The sequence below is a fragment of the Monodelphis domestica genome, chromosome 1 (assembly GCF_027887165.1).
Source record: "Monodelphis domestica isolate mMonDom1 chromosome 1, mMonDom1.pri, whole genome shotgun sequence".
NCBI lineage: Eukaryota > Metazoa > Chordata > Mammalia > Didelphimorphia > Didelphidae > Monodelphis > Monodelphis domestica.
In genome coordinates this window covers 185138743-185163724 of record NC_077227.1, presented here as the reverse complement: position 1 = coordinate 185163724, position 24982 = coordinate 185138743, and the positions used below count along the sequence as shown (strand labels likewise).

Sequence of the window (24982 nt, the reverse complement as noted above, 5' to 3'; positions counted from 1 at the left end):
ATGCCACCCACCCTACCCTTACCTCACAGGGCTGTGAGGAAAATATTTTGTAATCCTTAAAATGCTTTAAGTTGTTGCTGTCATTGTCATTATTATCATTATTAGCTATTTGTTAGTTTCAAATCTAGTTCTTAACTTGGGCTGTACCCCAAGCAGCAATTCTAAGGGTTCAGAGGGTAGAGGAGAGAGTTGACACATAAGCTAAGAGAGAGTGGTATCTGAAGATTTACATGAACTCATTCTCTAACCATGAGTCAGAGGATTGGGCTCACTGTGACTCACTGGCCAATTTGAGAGACCACATTTGGGAAACTTCAGTTGTATTTTTGTCTAGGATACTGTGTTTCTTCAGCACACGAGACAAACACTAGGGGTCTTAGTTGTTGTTCAGCTGGCTATTTTTACACTAAATATTCTCTTTTCTTTTTAGACTGTGTATGATCAGTGGTTCATCACCCTTTTCAATATTGTCTATACATCACTGCCTATATTAGCCATGGGGATTTTTGACCAGGTATGTGTTTTTTTTTTTTCTCTTTGCATGCTTAGGTTGATCCTGAGTAATCCTTTTTGTTGTTGTTGTTGTTGTTGTTGTTGTTTATGCCGCTCTAGGCAATCTAGCCATTCTGGTTCAGGCACAAACATAATTCTAACATGAAGCAGACATATATTTCTAAGTAGAAGATACTCTTAGAGTCTCAAAAGGTCCCTAGATGTATATTTCCTTTCAGATTCCACTTTTCTGAGCATCACAAGGTGTTAGGAAAATCCTAGAATCAGATTGGAATAGCAGAGAAAAACATCCATGATCAAACTTTCCTAACTAATGACTGTTCAGCCAGTTAAGTCAATCTCTTGCCAAAAAGGGAAGTATTTGGAATTGTTCTCAATAAAGGTCTGGGTTCATGATTAGCCTGGTTAGGGGAATGGTCATAGGACAATGATGGCAAACCTTTTAGAGATGGAGTGCCGGGCCCCACTTCTACCCCACCCCAACTTGACCAAGGGCTGGGCCCCTCCTCACCAGTACATGCTGGGTACACCCTGTTTCCCCTTACCCCACACAGGGGAGGGAGGAAGCACTTCCATTGGACTGCTGGGCAGAGGGGCAGGTGAAATAAGGAATATCTTCAGCAAGCATAGAGAGGGAAGGGGAGTAGCCCAAATGCTCTGCTCCCCTCCAGCTCTGCTGTCTTTGAGTCACCCATCTTCCCCCCTGTGCGCTCCCATTAGGCTGCCAGGCAGAGGGGCAGGAGAATGTGAAAAAAAATTCTCAGGTATGGGAGGGGAGCAGCTCTGTCTGAGTTCCTCTGCCTTTCTAGTAAACAATTTTGGGAGAGAGGACTGGGGAGAGAAAGTGGCTGAGTGCCCACAGAGAGCACTCTGCATGCCATCTTTGGTACCCGTGTCATAGGTTCACCATCACTGTCACAGGACAATAAATTTTAGACTGGGAAGAACTTCAGAAATCATCCCATCCCCTCCTCTCATATCACAGATTAAGAAATGGAAATCTAGAGAAGTTATGTGATTTTAAGTGAGAAGATAAGCATTTGAACCCATGTCTTTTGACTCCAAATTCAGTACTTTCCCCTGTTTGTTTGAAAGAGTAGATGAAGGAGTCAAAGCCAAAATGGTGGATCCTTGGCACTCTTAGGGATTTGGAAGATATTTCCTGGAGAAAAACAAAATACAAAGTCTCTCTGCCTGTGGGGAAATGGAGGGCCAGCCAGAAGAGTTCCTGTGGCACAATTAGTATGCATTTATTAAAAATGATTTTTTTCTAAAACATTTTGAAAGAGACTAGATTTTTTTTCAGGCTGTTGTTAGACCTGATTGCTGGGCCCCATATTCTGGCCTGGAGCCAAATGTTGCAAAATACAAATCTTCACATTATGAGCTCATTTCTCTCTTGGATCCTCTTGGCCTTCTAGTGATTTGTGAGGCACTTTCCAAATATATATATACATATAAAAAAGTTTATGGACTGTGTATTTGGGAGACTTGCAGAAAAACATAGTGAAGTGATGAAGAAAAGTTATGTAAATGAGTTAGCATGGCCATTTCCATATTTCTCTCCTCCTCTTGGCATTTGAGAACAGCAGAGAGTTGAAGAATAACAGAGATCTGATTCTCGGAAAGATGGTTACTCAATTTGGGAAAATGTAAGAGCATTTACCTCATCAAGTCAAATACCTTTTACACTGACATCTTTGGTCCTTATCAGAGTTCTGCACAGGAAATGAGTAAGTTAGCAACTCTTGGCTAGAGCATCAGTTATGCTTAAAAGTTATTTTAACTCTTTCAATCATAGGACCATAATAGAGCAATAAGGCAATTTAGGGGCAGCTAAGTGGTGTAGAGGATAGAGAGCAGGTCCTGAAGCCAGGAATATATAACTTCCTGAGTTCAAATCCAGACTCAATTCAAATCACCGACACAACTAGACAAGTCACTTAACCTTGCTTGCCTCAGTTACCTCATCTAAAATGAGTTGGAGGATGAAATGGTAAAAATAACTTTGGTATATTTGCCAAGAAAACCCCAATTGAGGCCACAAAGCCTCAGACACAGCTGAAATAACTGAACAATAATAACAAAAAGGGAACTTAGATACCATAGAGTCTTGCTTGTTTATTTTAAGGATGAGGAAATTGAGGCTCCAAGAGATTAGGACTTGCTCAGGACCACACAGAAAGTGTCTGAGGAAGATTTGAACTCAGTCTTTCTGACTCCCATTCCAGACTCCTCTATGGTACAAAATTGACCTTAGAAAGAGTAAGTTATTAGACTCATAGGTCAAAAAGAATCTTGAAAGGTTATTTAGTTCAACCTGAAGCATGGCTTTTCTATGTAACTTCACAGACAAGTGGTTATCCAGCCTCAGATAGAATATCACCTATTATGGAGACCTTCTACTGGATAGAATCCTGAGGGGAGAGTGAGATCTGATTATTTCTATGCTTACTTACTTCAGTAGTGCTTCATTCATCCCCAAAGAAGCTACTGGCTGACGAGGCTGGATCTAGCTCCAGTGACAGTAACTAAAAGTGGACATTTGAGAAGGCACTCCATATTCTGGGAGACACTGAATGAAATATAGTGCCCTATGCATTTCATTAATTCAAAGTCTAATAATTTTTTGTTCAACTAATTATTTGCAGGATGTGAGTGAACAGAACAGCATGGACTATCCCAACCTCTATAGACCTGGGCAATTGAATCTACTTTTCAACAAGAGTAAATTTTTCATCTGCATTGCACATGGGGTGTACACCTCCTTCGCTCTTTTCTTCATTCCATATGGTGTATTTTATAATCTAGCTGGTGAAGATGGAAAGCATATTGCTGACTACCAGTCTTTTGCTGTTACCATCGCTACATCTCTAGTCATTGTTGTTAGCGTACAGGTAACTCCAATGTTTGTTTTGAAGGGGCAAAAAAGATGCTTTATCTTGATGTATTTAATACTTTTCAAATATTCCATGGCAATCTTGGAATATTTGCTCCTTTGTGTGAGAAAAAATTATCTTAAGAAATACCCTAGTAAATTTGATGGGGCTTTTTAGTGTATAATATTGAAGATGAGAAGCATTATAAACAAACAAACAAACAAAATGACTTACAAACTAACACAGGGGAGTAGAATCAGCATTAAGCATGCATGCTGGAAAGAACCTATACATAAATCACTTATTTGGGTGGAATATATAGAAAAGGAATAAAATTACTCTGAATTTTTAATTCCAAGCAGAAAAAAAAATCCCAATGGTGGCAGAAAGAATTTCCAGTGATTTATATGGACTCTAATGAATTTCAGACTTTAGAGAGAGGGAAAACTATTATTCCAGATCTAAATTCTGAAGTGACTATTCAAGAAGCCAAATGTGATGTATATAGTATGTCTGCCACAAATTCATATAGCAGGTTGGACATAATCACTGCCTTTTATGCCTTTAGTTTGCAACCAAAGTTTGATATCTTTTTGCTTGGTGAATGTCTTCTGAAGGACTGACTTCATTAAGACCTCCTTTTTTGTTATGGAGGCAGTAGTGTATGTAGTCAAAAGAACCTTGGATTTGAGTTGGAAAACCTGTGTTTGAATACTAATTCTGCAAATGTGTGACCAGGAAAAAGTCATCTAATTTCTCTTTACAGGTGAATAAATTTTAGTTTTCTCACCTGTAAAATGGGCAGACTGTATTTGACTATTTCTTCGATTCCTTCTAACTCAAAAGAGTTGACAAGTGAACATTTCAGGTCTTTATTACTGAACATGATTTTTGACTCCATGTCAATTCAGGATAGTGCATATAATCTTCAACTATGTGTGCCAGTTTTTAGCAACAGAATTAATGTACACAAGTATATAGATAGATAGTAGATAGATGGAGATAGATAGGCATACATATATGTATAGATATAGATATGCATATTTATATGTATATGTGAATATGTGTGTATCATTATCTTATCTATCTGTCTATCTATCTGTCTATCCATCCATCCATCCTTCCATCCATCCATCCATCTGTCTAGAGAAGACGACAATTACTTCCAGGCTTTGGTATCTTAGGAGAAATGCTATATCACCCTAATAGATATCATTTCCCTTTCAGACCTAAGAGGTGAAAGGTACAGATTGTTTAATAAAGAATCCTGAATTCTGTAAACCTTAAAATTTCTTAGACTTATGAATGTTGGAAATTTCCCCATTGGGAAATTTCATACTTGAAAAAATATCCTACTGATAGTAAGAACTCTATTGGAATATGAAACTCCTTGGCATGGGAGGATCCTTCTCCTCCCTGCTTAAGACTACTTTAGGCCAGAAACCTTTTGCTAAACAATCGAAAGGGGTTTGACCTATGCTTAAGCATAGAACAGGAAGTTCTTTGAGTCATGATTGATTTTAGAATTGATACAATAGAGATACTTGGAATGACAGAACCAGGTCTTGGAAACTACAATCTCCACCCTACTCAGAGTAACAGGATTTAGGAAGGGCTGCAGCAAAGATCAAGATTTAATTATTTGAGAATATGACCTTCAACAGACATGTGCAAAGGGGACAGACCTCTGGGCATTGGCAGAGGGGAGAGATCGACAGTGACTGGTAGATGGGAGAACTGAGGGGAGGGAACTTAGATTTTTGGCTTAAAGATAGCGGGGTCTGAGGACTGGAGGAGGTGGATGCTCTGGAGGAGGGCTGAGAGGAGAGAGGTCCTGGAGGGAGAGCTCCTGGAGAGGTCTGAGAGGAGAGAGGTCCTGGAGGGAGAGCTCCTGGAGAGGTCTTGAAGGAGACTGTGGAAGGAGAACTCAGGAGGAGTCAGGAAGAGAATTCTCTGGAAACATTTCTTGAAAGGAGGCTCTCTTGAAGGTGGAGCCTGAGGTTGGCATGAGAAGCCTTACCTAGAGAGATCTTGGGTGAGTGATAAAACCAACTGACTGATTTATCTCTTAGGACTGAGGTCTAGGCCTTATTGGCTTGAGGCCCTTCATTCTTATTTCTTTCTTACTTTCTCTCTTTTTCTATTGATTAATCAGTGTATTATAAATTAAACTTCTCTATAAAACCCAGTTGGCTTGGGCATATTCATAAATTGGGAATATATTCCCTGGCGACCATCTTATATTTATATAAAACCAAGACACAGTAGAAAACATATTTCAGCGGTCATAATTGTTATATATTTCCCTTGCTCCCAAACATTTTAATTATCACAGTTTATGGCTCCCACTCTCTTATCTACAACTATTTAATGCTCAAAACTATTTTAAATCTAACAGTTCACCAGGGAAGGATGGGGTATGTGAGGGGAAAGAAGTAGCTGATATTACTGTATCCACTTTGACACTGATGTATCTATGATCTTATTGGTGTGGCTTCAGTCTCTAACAATATAAATCTCAGCCCACCCTTGCTTTTTCATCTTATGCCAACTTTTCTCAATTTTTTTCCTGTTAATATTCTTTAGGGACTTACCTAACCTCCTGAGGACTTTCTTCTAAATCTCTTGACATTCATTTTGTAAACATGAATTGACACATGTTCTCTGTTTTATTCCTCATCATTCTATCCCCAGTCCATTTACTTTTAATTTGTAGATATCCTTTATGCCACCATTATGGTACTCCATTATTGACTAATAGTATACTGTAATATATTTATTCTCCTTCATGCATTCCTCCTTGCCCTTTGGAAGACTTAGAACTTTTAACTGTTTAGATATTGTCATGTTATGAATATTATCAATTAAGATAATATTTGTAAAGCACTTAACATAATGCCTGATATACAGTACGTGTTCTATAAATTCTAGCTCATTTTTTTTGTTAATTTCATAATTCGTAGCCAGGTAGCATTACTAGAAGAACAATATGATTTAAAAAGATGAGCCTTTGTTTCAGGGAGAAACTCATGGGCATTAAAAGCCCTTTAAATGAAATCCAGTTCACTTTTTCCTCCAATTCAAAGTCTCATTTATATACTTATCTGTGGTTCCTACCCAAGATATATGAACTGATTGACCAGCCAAATGGTTTTCTATCATAATCTATGCCAGAGATTCTTCATTGGAGGACCATGGATCATCAAGGGTAGATATCATGGGGTCCATGAACTTGGATGGGAAAAATTACATGTTTATTTCAATATAAACTGGTTCTTTAAAAATCCTCTATATTTTATTTCATGCTCTTAAAAACAATATTCTAAGAAGGGGTTCATAGATTTCAATGAACTCTGAAAGAGGTTCCTGACCCAACAAAAGATAAGAAACTCTGCTCTATAAAAGGTATTTTTCGTCTACTTGCTTTCCCCTTCCTGGACAGTTAAACCAAACTCTTTAAGAGGATATAATTTTCTTTTAGGGGACTGTGGAATGTCCTGGGATTTAGCGCAGTTAACCCAGTATCATTCATAAACAGGAGCAGTTAGAGCAAGAATGCTTAATTTTTTGTGTGTATCATGCAATCCTTTGGCATCAATAGTTTGAAGGGACTCACATTCTGAGTGACAGAACAAAATTTTGCGCCTATATTCATATACAAAGGAAATGTATAAATTTCAGTTAATGGGTAATGAAAATGTAGTTTCCACCCCCCATCCCCCATCTAATTCATGGACCCTCTGAAAGGTTAAGAATCTCTAATTTAGAGGCCCTTACTTTCTAGAAGTAATGCCTTACCAACTTAGATGCCACACTAAACATTCATCATGATAGCAGTAAATACCATGGCTCAGCATAAATATTTGTATTTTATGCCTAGCTTAGTATTAATAACCCAGGGGTCAAACATAGTTATATATAATTGTACATGTCAAGAAATCTTGTATTATTTTAACATTTTCTTGAGCAGTGACTTGTAGAACAGTCTTTTAAGGTAGTATTTTTTGTTCTACAAAATTTGAAAAGGTAAACAAACAGTAAACACAGGGAGTTCTCTTATTCTTTACCCATTTTAGTTTCTAAAAAAAAAGGGTGTTATTATAAAGAAATGGCATGGATCAGAAAATGACTTTAAAATATTATTGATCTCTTTTCATACATTCATCAAATATGCCTTTGATATTTGTGTAGGCTATTTTTTACAAATATTTTATTTATGACCCAGTGGAATTGTGCATTGGCTATGGGAAGGAAGGGAGGGAAAGAATATGATTCTTGTAAACAAGGAATAATGTTCTAAATTGACTAAATAAAATTTTAAAAAATAAATAAAAATAAAAAATAAAAAGCAAAAAAAACAACAACTATATTCTTTATGGTGCAAGGAGAGTAGGCATGTAGAAAGGTAATTATTACTTACTTGAGATTTTTCTTGAGGTCCTTTTTTTAATAGTGATACCCAGTACTTCTCTTCCCTACCCAAGACCATTTATTATGCTTTCCTTTTTCATATATCTTCAGAATCTAACTCTCAATGTTTTTTAATCAGTACTGCCTCTAACATGAACCTCCTTTGGGCACATTGGGCTAGTCCAGTTCTATCTTTGATTTCTGTGTCTTCAGATATTATGCTGTAGATTGTGATGCTGAAATCCAATATGTGACTTCACTGTCATTATTGGGGGAAATAGTTTGTTTTAAAAATCTCAGCATATCTCTTTCATTTTGTTTGTTCCTATTCCAGTTTCTATGCTTTCTCTTTCTCACATGTGGAATAAGTTGGAGCACATCTCTAGTCCCTATAATTTTTTTAAAGTTTCACATCTTAATTAGTCTAATAAAACCAACATGAGTTTGTGCAAAATGAGGAAAATCTTACCTCTCACTATTTGATTTGTTCATCCTTCCCTCAAAAAAATATTGATTCACTTATAAATCATAGGATTTAGTCCATTTAGTTTGTTCACTTAGCTCCTTTTCCTTTCTAATTCTTTAGAATTATAAAAAAAAAAAAAAAACCTTTTGCCTCTTTGGCCCTTTTTGTCCCATAATGATTTTTTTTTTCTCTTTTACCTTTCAACTCTTGGACTGATCTTTCTCAATTCAATATCTTTCATCAGCTTCCCCTGAAAACTTTTACAAACAAATTTACATTATAAATTTTTTTTCTCTTTGGTGCCAAGTAGGTCTGCTTGGCCAGCAGATCAAGCTTTTGCTGCCATAGTGCTTCCTGTGCTCTTTTGGCCTAATCACAGTGACTGATTAACTTATGTAAACTTCCTAAGGAAATATTTATGACATGTATTGATATCTACACCTCTGTCTATTTCTATAATTTGAGGAAGGAATTATTAACTTTTTAAATAGGTCATATTAGAACCATTTAAATTTAAAAACCTTTCATTTCTTATTCTATTTTTTCTTTCCAAATTTGGCAACTTTTAAAGTTTATAAATTGCAACGAAGGATGGCAACTAGAATCAGTATTCTCAGTTTCCCAATTTCTGAGTTCCTTATACCAGTGGAATTGATTCCCTATGTCTCTCCATTTCTAATTTGCTACTGATTTTGATCTTTGTTTTAATGATGCAATCTCTACATGGACAACTTGGAAATAACTACTGCATAAATATATAGACCTGTGCTTTTCCATATATATAGATTCACACACACACACACACACACACACACACACACACACACACACACACATATATATATCTGTCCAATATCAAAGCCAGGGATATCTTTGACACTTATTACCTGCATGACTCTAGTCAAGTCACTTCATTTCTTGGTGCTTAAGGTAACTCTTTAAGACTATAGTTTGGAATGGGCAGCTGGGTAGCTCAGTGGATTGAGGTTCAAATCTGTCCTCAGACACTTCCTAGCTGTGTGACCCTTGGTAAGTCACTGAACCTCCATTGCCTAGCTCTTACCACTCTTCTGCCTTGGAACCAGTACAAGTATTGATTCTAAGACAGAAGGTTAAGGGTTAAAAAAAAAAAAGAGTATAGGTTGGAGTAAAAATACTAAACTGTATTGCTAGAGGGAGTACCCTTACTAGGGATTCCCTGGATCTGTAAAACCATAACTTCAAACCCTATCCATGTAGATGCTGAGTTATCTTCTACCCACTAAGAGATATTCAGTTTTTAGGGCTTTTTATAATGTTGTTTGGTGTTGTAATAATTAAAATCAAATTATGAGGCTGTTAGTAGCTTTAATAACTGGATTAAATCAAAGCAGTAATAATAAAAAGAGGGAAAGTTGGGAAGAGGTAGAAGGGTATTTAGTTTACTAATCTTTTGGCCATCATGATGGATAAAATTCCCCATCAACAAGAGTTCCTCCAGATTCCTTCATTCCAGCCAGAAGCCCCACTCCCCACCCCCCAAAGACTTCCTGGTTACTGCTTATAAGCTCTTTTTTCCACCCACTAGCTCTCACACATCACATCTCAGGAACCAACCATAGTTTCTTAATTTGCTTGGACTGCCCAGAGAGGCAGTGCCTATTGAATCAATTTTCTATCTTGTTGGTTCCTTGGTTCTTTAACTTCCTTTCTCTGAGGACTTAGCTATACCAGAATTTACTCAGTGGTCTTTGACTGCCAGGTCACTGAAAGATGACATTAAACAAAGTGACATAATGGAGAGAGAAAATCTCTTCCAACAGTGTTTATGTGTTTAGAGCCTCTAAAATCTCCTCTTGATGAAAGTATTTATAGTATATAAATAGAAATCAAAGCACAAAATATTCAATTTGGCAACTATAAGAGTTAGGAGATTTGTACATGCACATATGATTGCAAGTGTATGTTACTTATAATTTATGTCATACATACTGAAACTCAAGGCATAATGCATCACAGCATTCTCTCTGAGAATCATTGGTAGATGAGCATGAAACTTCCGTGTGCTATAAAAGTGAGGTATATAATTGGCCCCTCTTGTTTCTAAAACGTAAGACATATTTTCTATTACCTTTTCCAATGTGTAACTTTTCATTGAAGCCATTGAATATTAAAGAATAGGTTGAATTAATTTGGAAGATTTTTTTAATACCTCACATAATTTTATGCCTCCCAATTCTTTAGAACAACAATAAGCTATGGTTATCTTCATGGGGTTTCTTTCACAAAATCTCATCATGAAATATGCAAGGCAAGATGATGAAACTTCATATAAAATAAGTTTCTTGGTTTCTTTAGATCCCTAATAAAACCAAAGTCTAGATACATATTTATCGTTTATCCAAAGAGAACCAATGAACCACTCTTTCATTTTCAGGGGTTCCTAACTTAGGGATCAGGAACTTCAAAAATTGTTTGGCAATTATATTTAATTATAATTGGTTTCATAACCTTATGCATTTTATTTTATGTATTTAAAACTAATCTTCTGAGAAGTCTATTGACTTCACTAGATTGTCAAAGGGGTCCTGGTACAAAAAAAATTAATAGCCTCTGATTAGATGTAACTTTCCTTTATCCTCTGCTTTTTTATAGTGAGACTATCAAGACTAATATGATTCCATTTCTCTAGCAGTGTGTCAAATTGGCAGTCATTGAACAAGAAGAGTACCAAAGGGATAAACATTTAGAAATAATAAAAAACAAAGTTTTTGACTATGAGGTTCCTTTGTCCCCTTTTCTACCACTTGATATATACCATTATGTTGGCAATAGAAGGAAACTGCATGGACATGAGGAGAACTTTTAGATTTTTCTTTGTCTCATGGTTCGCAGTGGCCCAAAGAATCCACCACTTAATGGCCAGTCTACTACTCATGAAAATCTACATACAACCATACAGTGGTTGGCTCGTCCTCAGAAAGCAGACAGTTTGAGTCCTGGAACATACACCAAGCCTTTATAACATGGTACACCTTGCCAAAGCTTATGGCCTTCTGTCGTTGCCTTGGAGAAACCAAAGTCATATCTCTGCTACAATAAGATATTGAAGTAGAACTCTTGTGTAATGCACATTCATGTTAAATTTCACGAGCTAAGTGAAAAAATAGCTTCCCAGAGTGAAAATCTTCTTGAGGTTTGCTCCTTGGCTATTCCATCTTTTGCAAATAATAAAATGGCTTTACCTGGGTAATTAGTCATCAATAATATCTTTCAGAGGCATTTTCAGTAAAACCTACTTTCATTGCACAATCAAATGACCACCTCATGATTTTAGGTTTACCTTTAGCATTACGGCAATCCATATTACAATAAAGAAAAAAGACACTCTTAGACAATAAAATTACTCATGAAATGATGAAAATGTAGTTACTTAACAATGTTTTCTTTCTCATAACAATCAGCCAAAGATATGCATTAATATTAAGCCTGTTATTTCTTTGCTTTGACTATGAAACATCTACTTGTATATCAGGTGATGAACTCAGACTATACCATTCACAAGTTGTAGTTTGTAATAAAGGCTTAACTTTTAACGCTTTGCTGTTTTTAAAGGATTACAGCCACATTTGGTGCTAAGTGAAGGGACTACTTTGAGAAATTCAGTGCTCCTTCCTTGTAAATTGTGTAAAATAGCATGCATATGTCTTGGTTTTTGATTATGAGGCAAGTTTTCATAGATCCATGCTTCCTACTATCCAAAGCAGGCTTCAAATATAAATTATAAGTCATTTGTTCCAGTCACGTTGTGGTCTATGCACTTAAAAAAGTACTTTGATAACTATTTCATGTAAATTATTTCCTTTGTCATCACATATATTTTATTTTGGACATTTAAAATTTTTCTTTCTAAGAAGGAATCTATAGCTTCTACTAAAGGAGTCCAGAACACACAAAAATCTGTATGGACATGAGGAACACTTTTAGTTAAAAAAGGTTAAGAACTTCCAATTCAGATTCCTTCTTTTGCAGATGAGGAGACAGAGCTATAGAGGTTAAGTTACTTGTCCAAGGTCATGCAGTGAGCATCAGAACTAGTATTTAAATCCGAGTTTAAACTCACCCTAAATCAAATGCTTAATTCACTATGCCATAAAACCTGTGAAACTTGTATGCCTCTGGCCTTTGAGTTTCACTAATTTTTCTTGCCAGATTGAGTCAGACTGTTTTGGTTTGAACAAGGTCTTCCTGAGGAGATCAAGTCCTCAGATTCAGAGAAATAGTTAGCAAACAGGGAAAGAGAAAGTGCTGCTACAAATGCTGTTATATAATCAATCAACAATCATTTATTAAGCATTTACTATGTCCTAGACAAGTGCTAGAGATACAAAGAAAAAGCAAATCAATTCTTGCCCTCAAGGATTTTATGTTCTAATGGAGGTAAACAACACGTATGTAAATCTGTACATATAAGATATAAAAAGAAGATGGAAAATAGCCTTGAGTATTATATAGGAGCTTGTGCTTAAGCTAAATCTTAAAGGAAGGCAAAGATTCTAAGAGATGGGAGAGGGAAAACATTCCAGGCTCAGGGTACAGCCAGCACATATAGGTCCAAAGATGGGAGATGTAGAATTATGTATGTGGAAAAGCAAGCTGGCCACAAAGTCCACAGAGGGAAGTAATGAATAGAAATCCTGGGAAAATAGGAATAAGTCAAGTTGTGATGAGCTTTAAATGTCAAAAAAGTGGGGGGGGTTCTATTGGATTCTAGATAGATCCAATGAATTTGAGTAGTTGAAGTATGATATGCTCAGACCTATGGTTTGAAATTCACGTTGACCTCAGTATAGATGATGGGTTGGCATGGGGAGAGGCTTGAGGCAGAAAGTCCATTTAGAAAATTTAGTTCAGGCAGCAGGGGAATTAGAACCTGAACTAAGGTGTTGGTTGTGTGAGAGGAGAGAATGCATATTATTTATGGCTCAGCTCCTATTTGTAGGCTATATCCTGAGCTCCATTGCTCTTCAGAACACATTATTCCATTTGCACCTACATTTTCTTATGGGTGTAGAATAGTATTATGTTCATCAAATTTCCATTCCTTTATATTTGAAGATCTTTCATCTGATTTCTTACAGAACTGATTTCTGAATTAAATCACTGAATTTAACCACCAAATGTCTTTGGGTTTTTCTTCCCCTTCTGGAGGTGATCTCTAAAGTTTTTCAATTGGCATTTCATTTTCCACATCCAGAAGTTCTTTTCTATCATTTACTTCACTAGTATTGTTCTGGAAGACCTATGATGCAAATGCAATGTAATTGTATTTTGTTTCTCTTCTTCTAAACCTCTTTTACTTCTATATATTTGTGTTTCATTTTCTTATTCTTCCTGATGATGCTTGTATCATATAATCCACTGTTTCTATTCTGACCATTATTTTTTCTGTGCAGCCCATACATTTTGTTCTTGTAATTCTTATTTCTCTTTTGAACTACTCAGAACAGGGTGTTGTGGTTCCATGTTCTCTTCACGTTCTACAAGGTCCTTCGACTCAGCAAATGTTGGATCAATTTCTTTTGTTTCTATAGTATTTATTCAAAGATGCCCAAACTCATTTACTAGATCTGGATGCCATATTTCCTTCTGTTAATGTTTTCCTTATTGATTTATCTGCTTACAATCGAGGTCTTTGAATTTTCTTCTTCTTGAGATCTTTTGTAATTTTATCCTTTTTCTGATTCTCTGACTCCCTTCTCTCTGCTGATGGTGGTTTCTTTGGGGACTGAACCTCAAAGTATTTCGGCATCCCATGATTTATGGTTCATCACCTGAAATCTTTGCCCCAACTGACTTTTGAGTGGATAGAAGTAGCCCTAGTAGAATACTGTCCTCAGGATTAGTGACATGTGAACAGCCCTACCCTACCACCCCTAACACCCAGTCGTTCTGTCCTGCTATCTTATCCCTCTGCCTATGTTATCTGGCCCAGAAGCAGCAATTCAGAGCTTTATAGAACTGATACTACAGGTCTGTCTGGCTTCACTGTCCAAGCAAAGTTCTACTGCCTGGAGCTAAGATCTCCACAGCTCTGGAATGAGGAAGTGGGGACCAGAGTGAGAGAGTGGGTTTTGTTGTAAGCCTTGGGTCTCCTTTTGCAGCCTCACTGCTCATAGTGTGGGTGCTGAGGGAGAGGTGCTAAATAAGCTCAGGAGCTTTGATTCAGGTTATTTAAAAAACCTTCTTTTGATTCAAGGGGTTCTGGATCATGGAGATAGCTGCAGTTGCTTTATCTTTGACACATTCTTTCTGTTTTGAAGAGGTTTGAGAGGTGATGGAGATCAGAGAAGATATCTGGTCTCCTATCTTGTTACTCACATGTCTTCAGGAGTTTACTTTATAGCAGGGGAAGACAACATATAAAAAGAAATTGAAAAGAGGGGCAGGATGAGTGAAGGTAAACAGAGGTGGGACATTGTTTTGAAGGCTAGAGGAAGTTAAGAGCAAGACTAAGAGAGAATGAAGGCATGCCGGCTCAGCCCTTCCACAAAATATATAGAAGATCCAAGTGGAACTCCCCAATGAGAGAAGGAGGATGGACCTTCTGGAGGGATCTTTCATAGTGTATCCACTGCAAGGATATTAGGTTGTTACAGGGTGAAGAAGCCTCGGGTACCTGATAGAAGTTCCTGGAAGAATCAGCAATAGAAGGGCCATGATTTTGAAGCCCAGAAAAGGTTTCAAAGAAGGCCAGGAGAAAAATGATGAAGAAATAGTATCGGAGAGGTTAAGTGACTTTCTGAGGGTCTCATAGAGAGCTCAACGAAATCCAACTCTAGGTTCATCATGCTTCTACTACTTTGGTCTCTACTGTATGAAAAAAAAAAATTGCCCTGACTTTAGCATTTTTCTCTGGCTTGTCTCCATCTACAAAGATAAGTAGAAGGTAGTACTATGCATCTCAGTCAAATAGCATCTTCTGGGGCAGCTAGGTAGCACAGGCTGGAAATGGGAAGTCCTGGGTTCAAATGTGATCTCAGATACTTCCTAGCTGTATGACTCTGGGGAAGTCACTTAACCTAACCTATACCACTCTCTGCCTTAGAATCAATACTTAGTAATGTTATTACAGTTTTTTTTTAATAGCATACCATTTTCATCAGTAATATCCCTTTTTCACTGGGAAGATGAGACTCTGCATCTCAATGGCACCATTCTCCTTTCTGATGTCATTCACTGTTTTTGCACTAATATTTTTAATTACTTGTTATGGACTTGACAACTTGGTTGGACTTTCAGATTTCTTCCTTTGGAAGACTAAGATGTCTTTCTGAATTAATTTCTCTATGGAGACAATCTTCTTTGTCATCTATGCTACCCTGAAAATAGTTGCTTTTGAATGCTATAGAAAGCACCAGCCTGCCTGTCATGTGCATTTACAACCATAAAAGCTTACCATTTTTTGGCTTCAATCAAAAACTGCTGTCTTTAGTATAAGGAATAATAATTCTCAGGAATTCTGTGAATAAGTTCAATTTGACAGCAGCATTAATGTCCTGTCCTCACTGTCTAAGCCTGACTTGTCATGGCTGCTAACAACCCTTGTGAAATTTCAGTGGTCTGTAATTGAAGTTATAAATCTTGTCTGTATATGGTGCTAATACCATAGACCAAACTCTGGCTGTCTTTGATTTTAGTTAGTTTTGTTTTTTTTTTTAAAATAGACCCAAACATGTCAAAATTTTTCTTTTGGTAGTCAAGGTTTTATAATTGGAGAGGTAATAAGATTTGTTGGAGTGGACTACGCTGTCCCAAATGGATTGACATTTTAAAAGATAAATATTTTCAAAATTATGCATATGTATAATGACCAAGAATAAGGGAGACAGAGTGGTAGGATGGAAAGAATGCTAATCTTTCCCATTGAACTTGAAATCCTAGGTTGTTGTTGTTCAGTTATTTTAAGTTGGTTCCAACTACTTGGAACCCCCTTTTGGGGGCTTTCTTAGCAAAGATACTATAGTGGTTTGCCATTTCTTTCTCCAACTCATTTTATAGATGAGAAAACTGAGTCAAAACAGGTTAGATGACTTGCCCAGGGTCACACATCTAGTATGTATATGAGGTCAGATTTGAATTCAAGAAGATAATTTTGAGTTCAAATCTGACCTCATATACTGGAATATACTCTATGCCTTACTCCAGTCTGAGTACTATCCATTGAACTACTTAGCTGTCCAGTAATGGGACCCAAGTTCAAATCCTGGCTTTCCTATTTACTACCTTTGTAGTAAAACAAATCACTTAACCCCTGTGGGAGGCAGGGTCAAGATGGCGGCCTAGAAGGAGCAGAAGTTCAGACCTCTGAATACCCTTCCTAACTGATCACAAACTGAATGTTCCCAGGGAACTGAAAAACAAACTTAACAATAAGACAGAGCCAAGGAACCCTCCTGCTGGACTGAATTCAAAAGGTATGCCCGCCAAAAAGCCAGAATCCAAGAACATTCAGTTTTAAGGGGAAGACAGAAGAAAGGTCCCAGGACCCCTCCCCCCTCCCACCCAGAGTGCTGAGGCTTCAGCGGCAACAGGAACTTCTGGGTGGGCAAAGGCCCTGGTCTGAAAGGCATACCTTGAGAGCAAGGCTGTGCCAAGTTCAGAGTCTCCAACACAGATGGTGGGGAAGGAGCTAGAGAGGGAGCATAGAACTGTCAGCCTGGCCAGAGCTGTGGAGATCCTTCATATTTCCTCCAGGCTTCCAGGAAGTTTTGGACTCAGAGCACACCCAGCCCAACTAAGCTGAACTTAATCCCATCAAAAGTGTCCAGAACTCAGGGAAGCCCAGGCTCCACACCCATCCTCATTGACTGCTGGACTTTAATCCAATCAAAAGCCTCCAGAGGACAGGGAAGCTCAAACCCCAACAAACCTCCACCAGAGACTACACCAAGAGATCTCCTGTTAAAGCTCCAAGAGGGGAAACTGACAGAAGCCCCAAAACAAAAACAACAAAAAAAATGAGAGGAGCAAGAGCACAGACAAACACAGGGAGTAACAAAGGGGTGAATTTGAGCAAAAAAAAAAACAGAAAAAGAAGAAACTACAATAGACAGCTTCTACTCAGCAAACAGAACAGAGGGGGAGAGATCAGGAAATGAGAAATGAGAAATCCCAGCGAATCGGATACAGGCTGTGGAAGAACTCAAAACACAATTAAGAGAGGCTGAAGACAATTGGGAAAAGAACTTAAAAATTAAGATAAGTCATCTGGAAACAGAGGCACTTGAACTAAAATGAGAAAATAGTGTCTTGAAAGCCAAAATCAACCAGCTGGAAAATGAGGCAAAGGAGATGAAAGATGAGACAAAGGAGATGAAAGACAAGGTAAAGAGGATGAAAGATGACCTTCAAAGAAAATCAGACCAGAATGAAAAGGATGACCAAAAAGCCAGGGATGAAATCCAGTCTTTAAAAACCAGAACACAACAACTGGAATTAAGTGACCTCACAAGGCAGCAAGACACTATAAAATGAAATGAAAAGAATGAAAAAATTGAGGAAAATATGAAGCATCTCATTCACAAAACAGATGATTTATAAAATCATTCAAGAAGAGATAATTTAAGAATCATTGCCCTACCAGAAGACCATGACAAAAGAAAAAGCCTGGACATAATACTATATAGGCAATTATTCAGGAAAACTGCCCCAATATCCTAGAACAAGAGGGAAAAGTGGAGATTGAAAGAATCCACAGATCACCTCCTGTATTTAATCCCCAACTGACAACACCCAGGAATGTTATAGCCAAATTAAAAAACTATCAGACCAAAGAAAAGATATTACAAGCTGCCAAGAAGAAATCATTCAGAGACCCTGGGACCTCAGTGAAGATAACACAGGATCTGACTGCATCCACACTTAAAGACCAAAAGGCATGGAATATGATATTCCAGAAAGCAAGGGAACTAGGTCTACAACCAAGATGGAGAAAAAAAAAAACTATAGGCCAATCTCCCTAATGAATATAGATGCAAAAATCTTAAATAGGATACTAGCAAAAAGATTCCAGAAAGTCATCGCAAGGGTTATCCACTATGATCAGGTAGGATTCATACCAGGAATGCAACGATGGTTCAACATTAGGAAAACCATCCACATAATTGACCATATCAACAAGCAAACCAACAAAAATCACATGATTATCTCAATAGATGCAGAAAAAGCCTTTTATAAAATACAACACCCATTCCTATTGAAAACACTAGAAAGTATAGGAATAGAAGGGCCTTTCCTAAAATAATAAATAGTATATATCTAAAACCATCAGCAAACATCATCTGCAATGGGGATAAACTCGAAGCCTTCCCAGTAAGATCAGGAGTAAAACAAGGATGCCCATTTTCACCTTTATTATTTAATATTGTACTAGAAACACTAGCAGTAGCAATTAGAGAAGAAAAAGAAATTGAAGGTATTAAAATTGGCAATGAGGAGAGCAAGCTGTCACTCTTTGCGGATGATATGAAGATTTACTTAAAGAATCCTAGAGAATCAACCAAAAAGCTAGTCAAAATAATCAACAACTTTAGCAAAATTGCAGGATACCAAATAAACCTGCATAAGTCACCAGAATGTCTATATATCTCCAATCCATCTCAGCAGCAAGAATTAGAAAGAGAAATTCCATTTAAAGTCACTCAAGACAATATAAAATACTCAGTAATCTATCTGCTGAGACAAACACAGAAACTATATGAACACAACTACAAAACACTCTCCACACAACTAAAACTAGATATAAACAATTGGAAAAGCATTGATTGCTCATGGGTGGGATGAGCTAACATATAAAAATGACCATCCTACCCAAACTTATCTATCTATTTAGTTCCATACCCATTGAACTTCCAAAAAACTTTTTTTACTGAATTAGAGAAAATCATAACAAAGTTCATTTGGAAGAACAAATGATTAAGGATATCCAGGGAAATAATGAAAAAAATAATACAAAGGAAGGTGGCCTTGCAGTTCCAGATCTCAAACTATATTACAAAGCAGTGGTTATCAAAACAATTTGGTACTGGCTAGGAGACAGAAAGGAGGATGAGTGGAATAGAATTGGGGTAAATGACCAGCAAGACAGTCTATGACAAACCCAAAGACTCCAGCTTTTGGGACACTAATCCACTATTTGATAAAAAAAAAAAAACTGCTGGGAAAATTGGAAGACAGTGTGGGAGAGATTAAATTTGGGTCAACACCTCACACCCTACACCAAAATAAACTCAGAATGGGTGAAATACTTGAATATAAAGAAGTAAACTATAAGTAAATTAGTTGAACACAGTATAATATACATGTCAGACCTTTGGGAGGGGAAAGGCTTTAAAACCAAGCAAGACTTAGAAAGAGTCACAAAATGTAAAATAAATAATTTTGACTACAACAAATTAAAAAGGTTTTGTACAAACAAAACCAATGTAACTAAATTAGAAGGGAAGCAACAAACTGGGAAACAATCTTCATAACAAAAACCTCTGACAAAGGTCTGACAAAGGATAGAAGACTGTCTGCCCTTTGAGCCAGCCATAGCACTGCTAGGTTTGTACCCCAAAGAGATAATAAGGAAAAAGACTTGTACAAGAATATTCATAGCTGCACTTTTTGTGGTGGCAAAAAATTGGAAAATGAGGGGATGCCCTTCAAATTGGGAATGGCTGAACAAATTGTGGTATATGTTGGTGATGGAATACTATTGTGCAAAAAGGAATAATAAAGTGGATAAATTCCATGGAGACTGGAACAACCTCCAGGAAGTGATGCAGAGCAAGAGGAGCAGAACCAGGAGAACATTGTACACAGAGACTGATACACTGTGGTACAATTGAACGTAATGGACTTCTCCATTAGTGTCAGTGCAGTGACCCTGAACAATCTGCAAGGATCTATGAGAAAAAACACTATCCACAAGCAGAGGACAAACTGTGGAAGTAAAAACACTGAGGAAAGGCAACTGCTTGACTACAGGGGTGGAGGGGATATGATTGAGGAGAGACTCTAAATGAGCACCCTAATGCAAATACCAACAACAAGGAAATGGGTTTGGAGCAAGGACACATGTGATACCCAGTACAATCGCACATTGGCTAGGGGAGGGGGAGAGGGGGAGGAAAAGAAAATGATCTCTGTTTCCAATGAATAATGTATGAAAATGACCAAATAAAATAATGTTTAAAAACTAAAACAAAAACAAAAAAACAAAACAAACAAACAAACAAAAAAACACTTCTCTGGGTCTTAGTGTCCTCATGTATAAATCAAATGGATTGTACCAGATGATATTAATGATTGCTTACAGATCTAGGTCTCTAAGCCTAGGAGTCTAACATGTCTGTAGATTATATGGATTAATACAAAATCATTCTTCAAACAGATGTCTCTTCCACAGTAAAATTTTTGAGACAGATTGAGATGTTAGAGTTCAAATGATTTTTCACCTCTAGACCATTTTCCTTTCTGTTAATGCAATCATTTTTGAATTTGCATGAGTATTTTCATGTGTTCTCTGTGGGCCAGATTTAGTTGATAGTCAGGAAATCTTACCATTGGAAATCATCTACATTGCCTGGGTTGAATGTCAAAGAAAATGCATATATCTTTCCCTAGCAAATAAATTAGCCTTTGTCCTGGTGCAATGCTAGGAAAATGTTACTCACTAAAATGGTAAAGTCTAAAATCTAAAGACTCTCTTTTATATCTGATTTTATTTGCAGATAGCCTTAGATACCAGTTACTGGACAGTTATTAACCATGTTTTCATCTGGGGCAGCGTTGCCACATACTTCTCCATTCTCTTTACAATGCACAGTGATGGCATCTTTGATGTCTTTCCAAATCAGTTTCCATTTGTAGGTAAGTAACCATGTCAGCCTTCTTTTCCAATCATGTATATGCAGTGTCTGCTGTGATAACATTTGCCCAATGAGTTAAGGGCTGTGATGTGGCTGAGTAGGGCTTCTGATAGTCCTTGGGGGTTTGGGGGATTTTTTATTAGCATTCTCTGAAAAAACCCCAGCATTGTTGTTTTCTCATGACTTCTCTGCACTCTCCAAATACAACCATTGCTTATAACAGGGAGGTACAGTTAAATATAACAAATAGCCATGTCTAAAAGCATAAGCTTCATTCCCCATACTGGTAGCTTACCACTTCTCTGCCAAGAAGCAAGAGATCATCTTCATGTTAATCCTCTGAAGTCAAATTTGAACCCTAAATCGATTCATTTTGAAATATTTAAACATTTTTGTTCAAAAATATGAACTCAAGAACCACAAATATTTTAATATAGAAGATCAGAAAGAAGGATTGTATCAGAAACTGTAATTGTTACTGTTTCTTTTTTCAAAAATCTTCAATTTAACACAATAGTAATGAAACTGTAACAGCTAGGTTACATAGCTAGAGGGCCTGGAGTCAGGAAGAATCTCCTTCCTGAAGTCAAATCTGGCATCAGATACTTAGCTGTGTGTCCCTGAGCAAGTCACTTAACCCAGTTGGCCTCAATTTCTTTGTAAAAAGGGATGGAGAAGGAAATGGCAAACTACTCCAGTATCTTTGCTAAGAAAACTCTAAATGGAGTCTGACAAAACTGAAACAATTGAATGACAACAATGAAACTGCTCTCCTTGTGTTCCTTTCAGAATTTCCTTCTGCTCTTTTCTGTGAATTTAAAGGTTTTCATGGATACTTAAAAAAAACAAAAAAACAAAAAAACAAAAAAAACCCCTTACCTTCTGTCTTGGAATCAATACTGTGTATTGGCTCCAAGGCAGAAGAGTGGTTAAGGGCTAGGCAATGGGGGTTAAGTGACTTTCCCAGGGTCACACAGCTGGGAAGTGTCTGAGGCCAGATTTGAACCAGGACCCATCTCTAGACCTGGCTCTCAATGCACTGAACCACCCAGCTGCCCCCATGGATACTTTTTAATGTTTTTTTTTTTTTTTTATCCCTGTCACTCTTCACCAATTCCCCTGACTCTAGTATATATATTCAACTAGCTTGGAAATCTACCAAGTAAATTTAAGCTCTCTTGGTAGACCTCAAGCTATTGATTATAGATTCTTGTAACTATACAGTTATGGAAAGAACTCTGAACTTGGATTGAGGAGATTGTGGTTCAAATCCTTGCTCTGGCACAGTGATTTTCGGGTATGTCACTTCTCTAGGGCCTCTTTTTCCTGATATATAATAGAGAGAAAATATTTTAATACCTATTCACAGGATTATGAAGAAAGTACCTTGTAAACCTTAAAGGGCTAAATAGAGATGTTGTCCTTAATGTTATTAATACATTCTAATGGCAGCAATCTTGCTGCTAGATATAAACCAATGAAGGCAAAGGCAGAAATTGAGGTTTGTCAGATGCCAAATTATTTATGACAACCTACCTGGGGGGGAGGGGGAGCAAAACAAAACAAATGTTCATCAGTTAGGGAATTGGTAAAGAAAAAACCATGGTATATGAATGTAATTAATTATTGTTATACAGCAAGAAACACGAGAAATTCAAAGAAATGTGGGAAGATTTGCATGAACTAATGAATATTAAAATAAGTTGAGAATGATATCTATATAATATATAATAATATATAATAAAGATATATATAATGACTGCAGCAAGGTAAGGAAAAGATCACCAAAATTAAGTCAAACTCAGAATAATGGAATAAACTTCTTTCTAGAGAGCAGATCAAAAAGCATTTCTCCTTCCCCACAGAAGAGGAGTTGGGGATTTCTCAGAAAGAATAGCACATACCTTATGAAATGTGGTCTCTGCATTAGACATTTTTCCTTCGTTTGTTTTCTTTGTCACAAAGCTTAGTTCATTCTAGAAGGGGGTAGAAAATGACCATAATATAAAGACAAAACATATCAATAAAACAATTATTCTTAAAAAAAACAGTTCAACTATTAGCTTGAAGAAGCAGTTGTTTAACCCCACAGATGAACTGCTGAATGTACTTCTTAGTTTTTCTTTAGCTGCATAATGATTTTTGCCTCACTGGGTGTGTTTGTGTATATGTCTGTGTGTAATGTATGGAAATATTTAAATTATACCACTGATATTTTTATGTAATGTTCAGACTTTTATTGTTTACTAAAGCATTCCAGCTGTGCAGAAGACATGTTGGTTATACACAAGAATAAGCATATCAAGAAAGTAAAATTTTTAAATTATTTTTCTAAAAAGTTCTTGGGTTATTTTTTGTTGTTGTTGCCAGTTATGAAAGTTCAGTGAGTTGGCCAGAAGCCCCCAAACCCTAAGAGAGCATGATAACGTGCATAATGGGGCTGGAACAACTGGATGTGAGAATGTAGTTTGTGTCGAGGCCTCCCTTTCCAGCTACAGAGCACATGCCATTCCAGGAATTAATTACTGAGCCCCAACGAGACTTTTCAAAAGTTAGATCAACATTGGGTTTTAAAAAAAAAAATCCCTCTTAGTAGCCAACAGCAAACAGGAGTGTGGTTTTCAAGTGAATCTTGTTTTTTCCAGGCATGCCTGAGGGCACTAAGCATGAAGGATCTCAGAGAGACATTTAATTTCTTGAGTCAAGTTTGTTTATGCCCACATCTGAAGACAGCTGGAGCCAGCTGCAATTTGGTAGGCTGATTCTTCCTCCCAAAGCCTGCAGAGTCAGACATACCTGTCACTACCCAAGTCTCCGGAGCCAAAGCCCACTCAAATGGTGTTGCCACCTCGGGAATCTGGAGGGACTCAGCTAATACCTAGCATCCTCCAAAATCCCTAGAAAGCCAATAGAGATGTGTTGGTATGCATGACTTAAACAGAAGGGGCACCTGCTCCTAAAAGGCTGATAACATCTCCAACTGTCACTTCCTTTATGAGAATGATCTCAGAAGTCAATCTGTTTACAAATCCATCAATCAAAAAGCAAAATCTCAAATAATAGTCTTGGTTTTTGGCTGAATTCACAGAAAGGTTATTCTCTTGGACTGGACTGGTGGGCTGGGGTCTAGGTCCTCAATTCTCCATTAACCAGCCTTGAAGGCTTGGCTCAAAAGGATTCTTGTTGGTTGATGTTATAAGACAGGGGGCAGCATGGAGCTAAAGTTATTCCCTTCCCAGAATGCTCAGCAGTTTGGGGAGATAGCCTGCCTAGGTCAGCACATGCTAAGATATACACACTCCCTCATTAAGATAGTTCCATTCATTAGTGAGATTGATTTTCCAGTGTGTCCTGAAGAATCACTTTCATTGCCTTCTACTTGAGATCACTCCTTATCCTCCTAGCTGTTAATGCTTCCCCAAGAAAACTGCCTTTTCTTTATTTGAAAATTATAGATCTATATTTGTTTTCTGCCCACCTCCTTGAAGACAGAAACTTTCCTTTTTTTTGTTTTTTGTTTTTGTTTGCCTTTTTCTATGTGTTTCCAGATGCTTAGCATATCATAGGTACTGTAGATAGTGCCTATCATATCATAGATACTTTAAAAATGCTTTTTAATTCTGAAAGAGTTTTGTGTGAGGTTTGTTACATAGAGTATAACACATTTTTAATAATAGCAAATATATATGGAAAATAGCTTGCCATTGGTGGCATTTTTCAGGCAAGCCTGACTCAAAGTCAAAACTGGATTAAGCTGGCCCAAAGCATAGCCCACCTAGGTTTGAATAACCGTCACAGTGTTTTCTGGGCAAATCCCC

At 37.2% G+C, this 24982-nt stretch overlaps 1 protein-coding gene across 6 annotated transcripts in view; it reads left to right on the top strand.

Annotated features, from left to right (window-relative positions):
* ATP8B4 (ATPase phospholipid transporting 8B4 (putative)) overlaps positions 1 to 24982 on the top strand; it is a 384379-nt gene that overhangs the window by 349322 nt on the left and 10075 nt on the right. For all 6 annotated transcript variants that reach the window (XM_056810175.1, XM_056810180.1, XM_056810178.1 and 3 more), the window contains 3 exons: positions 431 to 514; positions 3165 to 3410; positions 21027 to 21165. In XM_056810175.1, coding sequence (XP_056666153.1) covers positions 431 to 514; positions 3165 to 3410; positions 21027 to 21165 — 469 coding nt within the window. The remainder of the gene's footprint in view (positions 1 to 430; positions 515 to 3164; positions 3411 to 21026; positions 21166 to 24982) is intronic.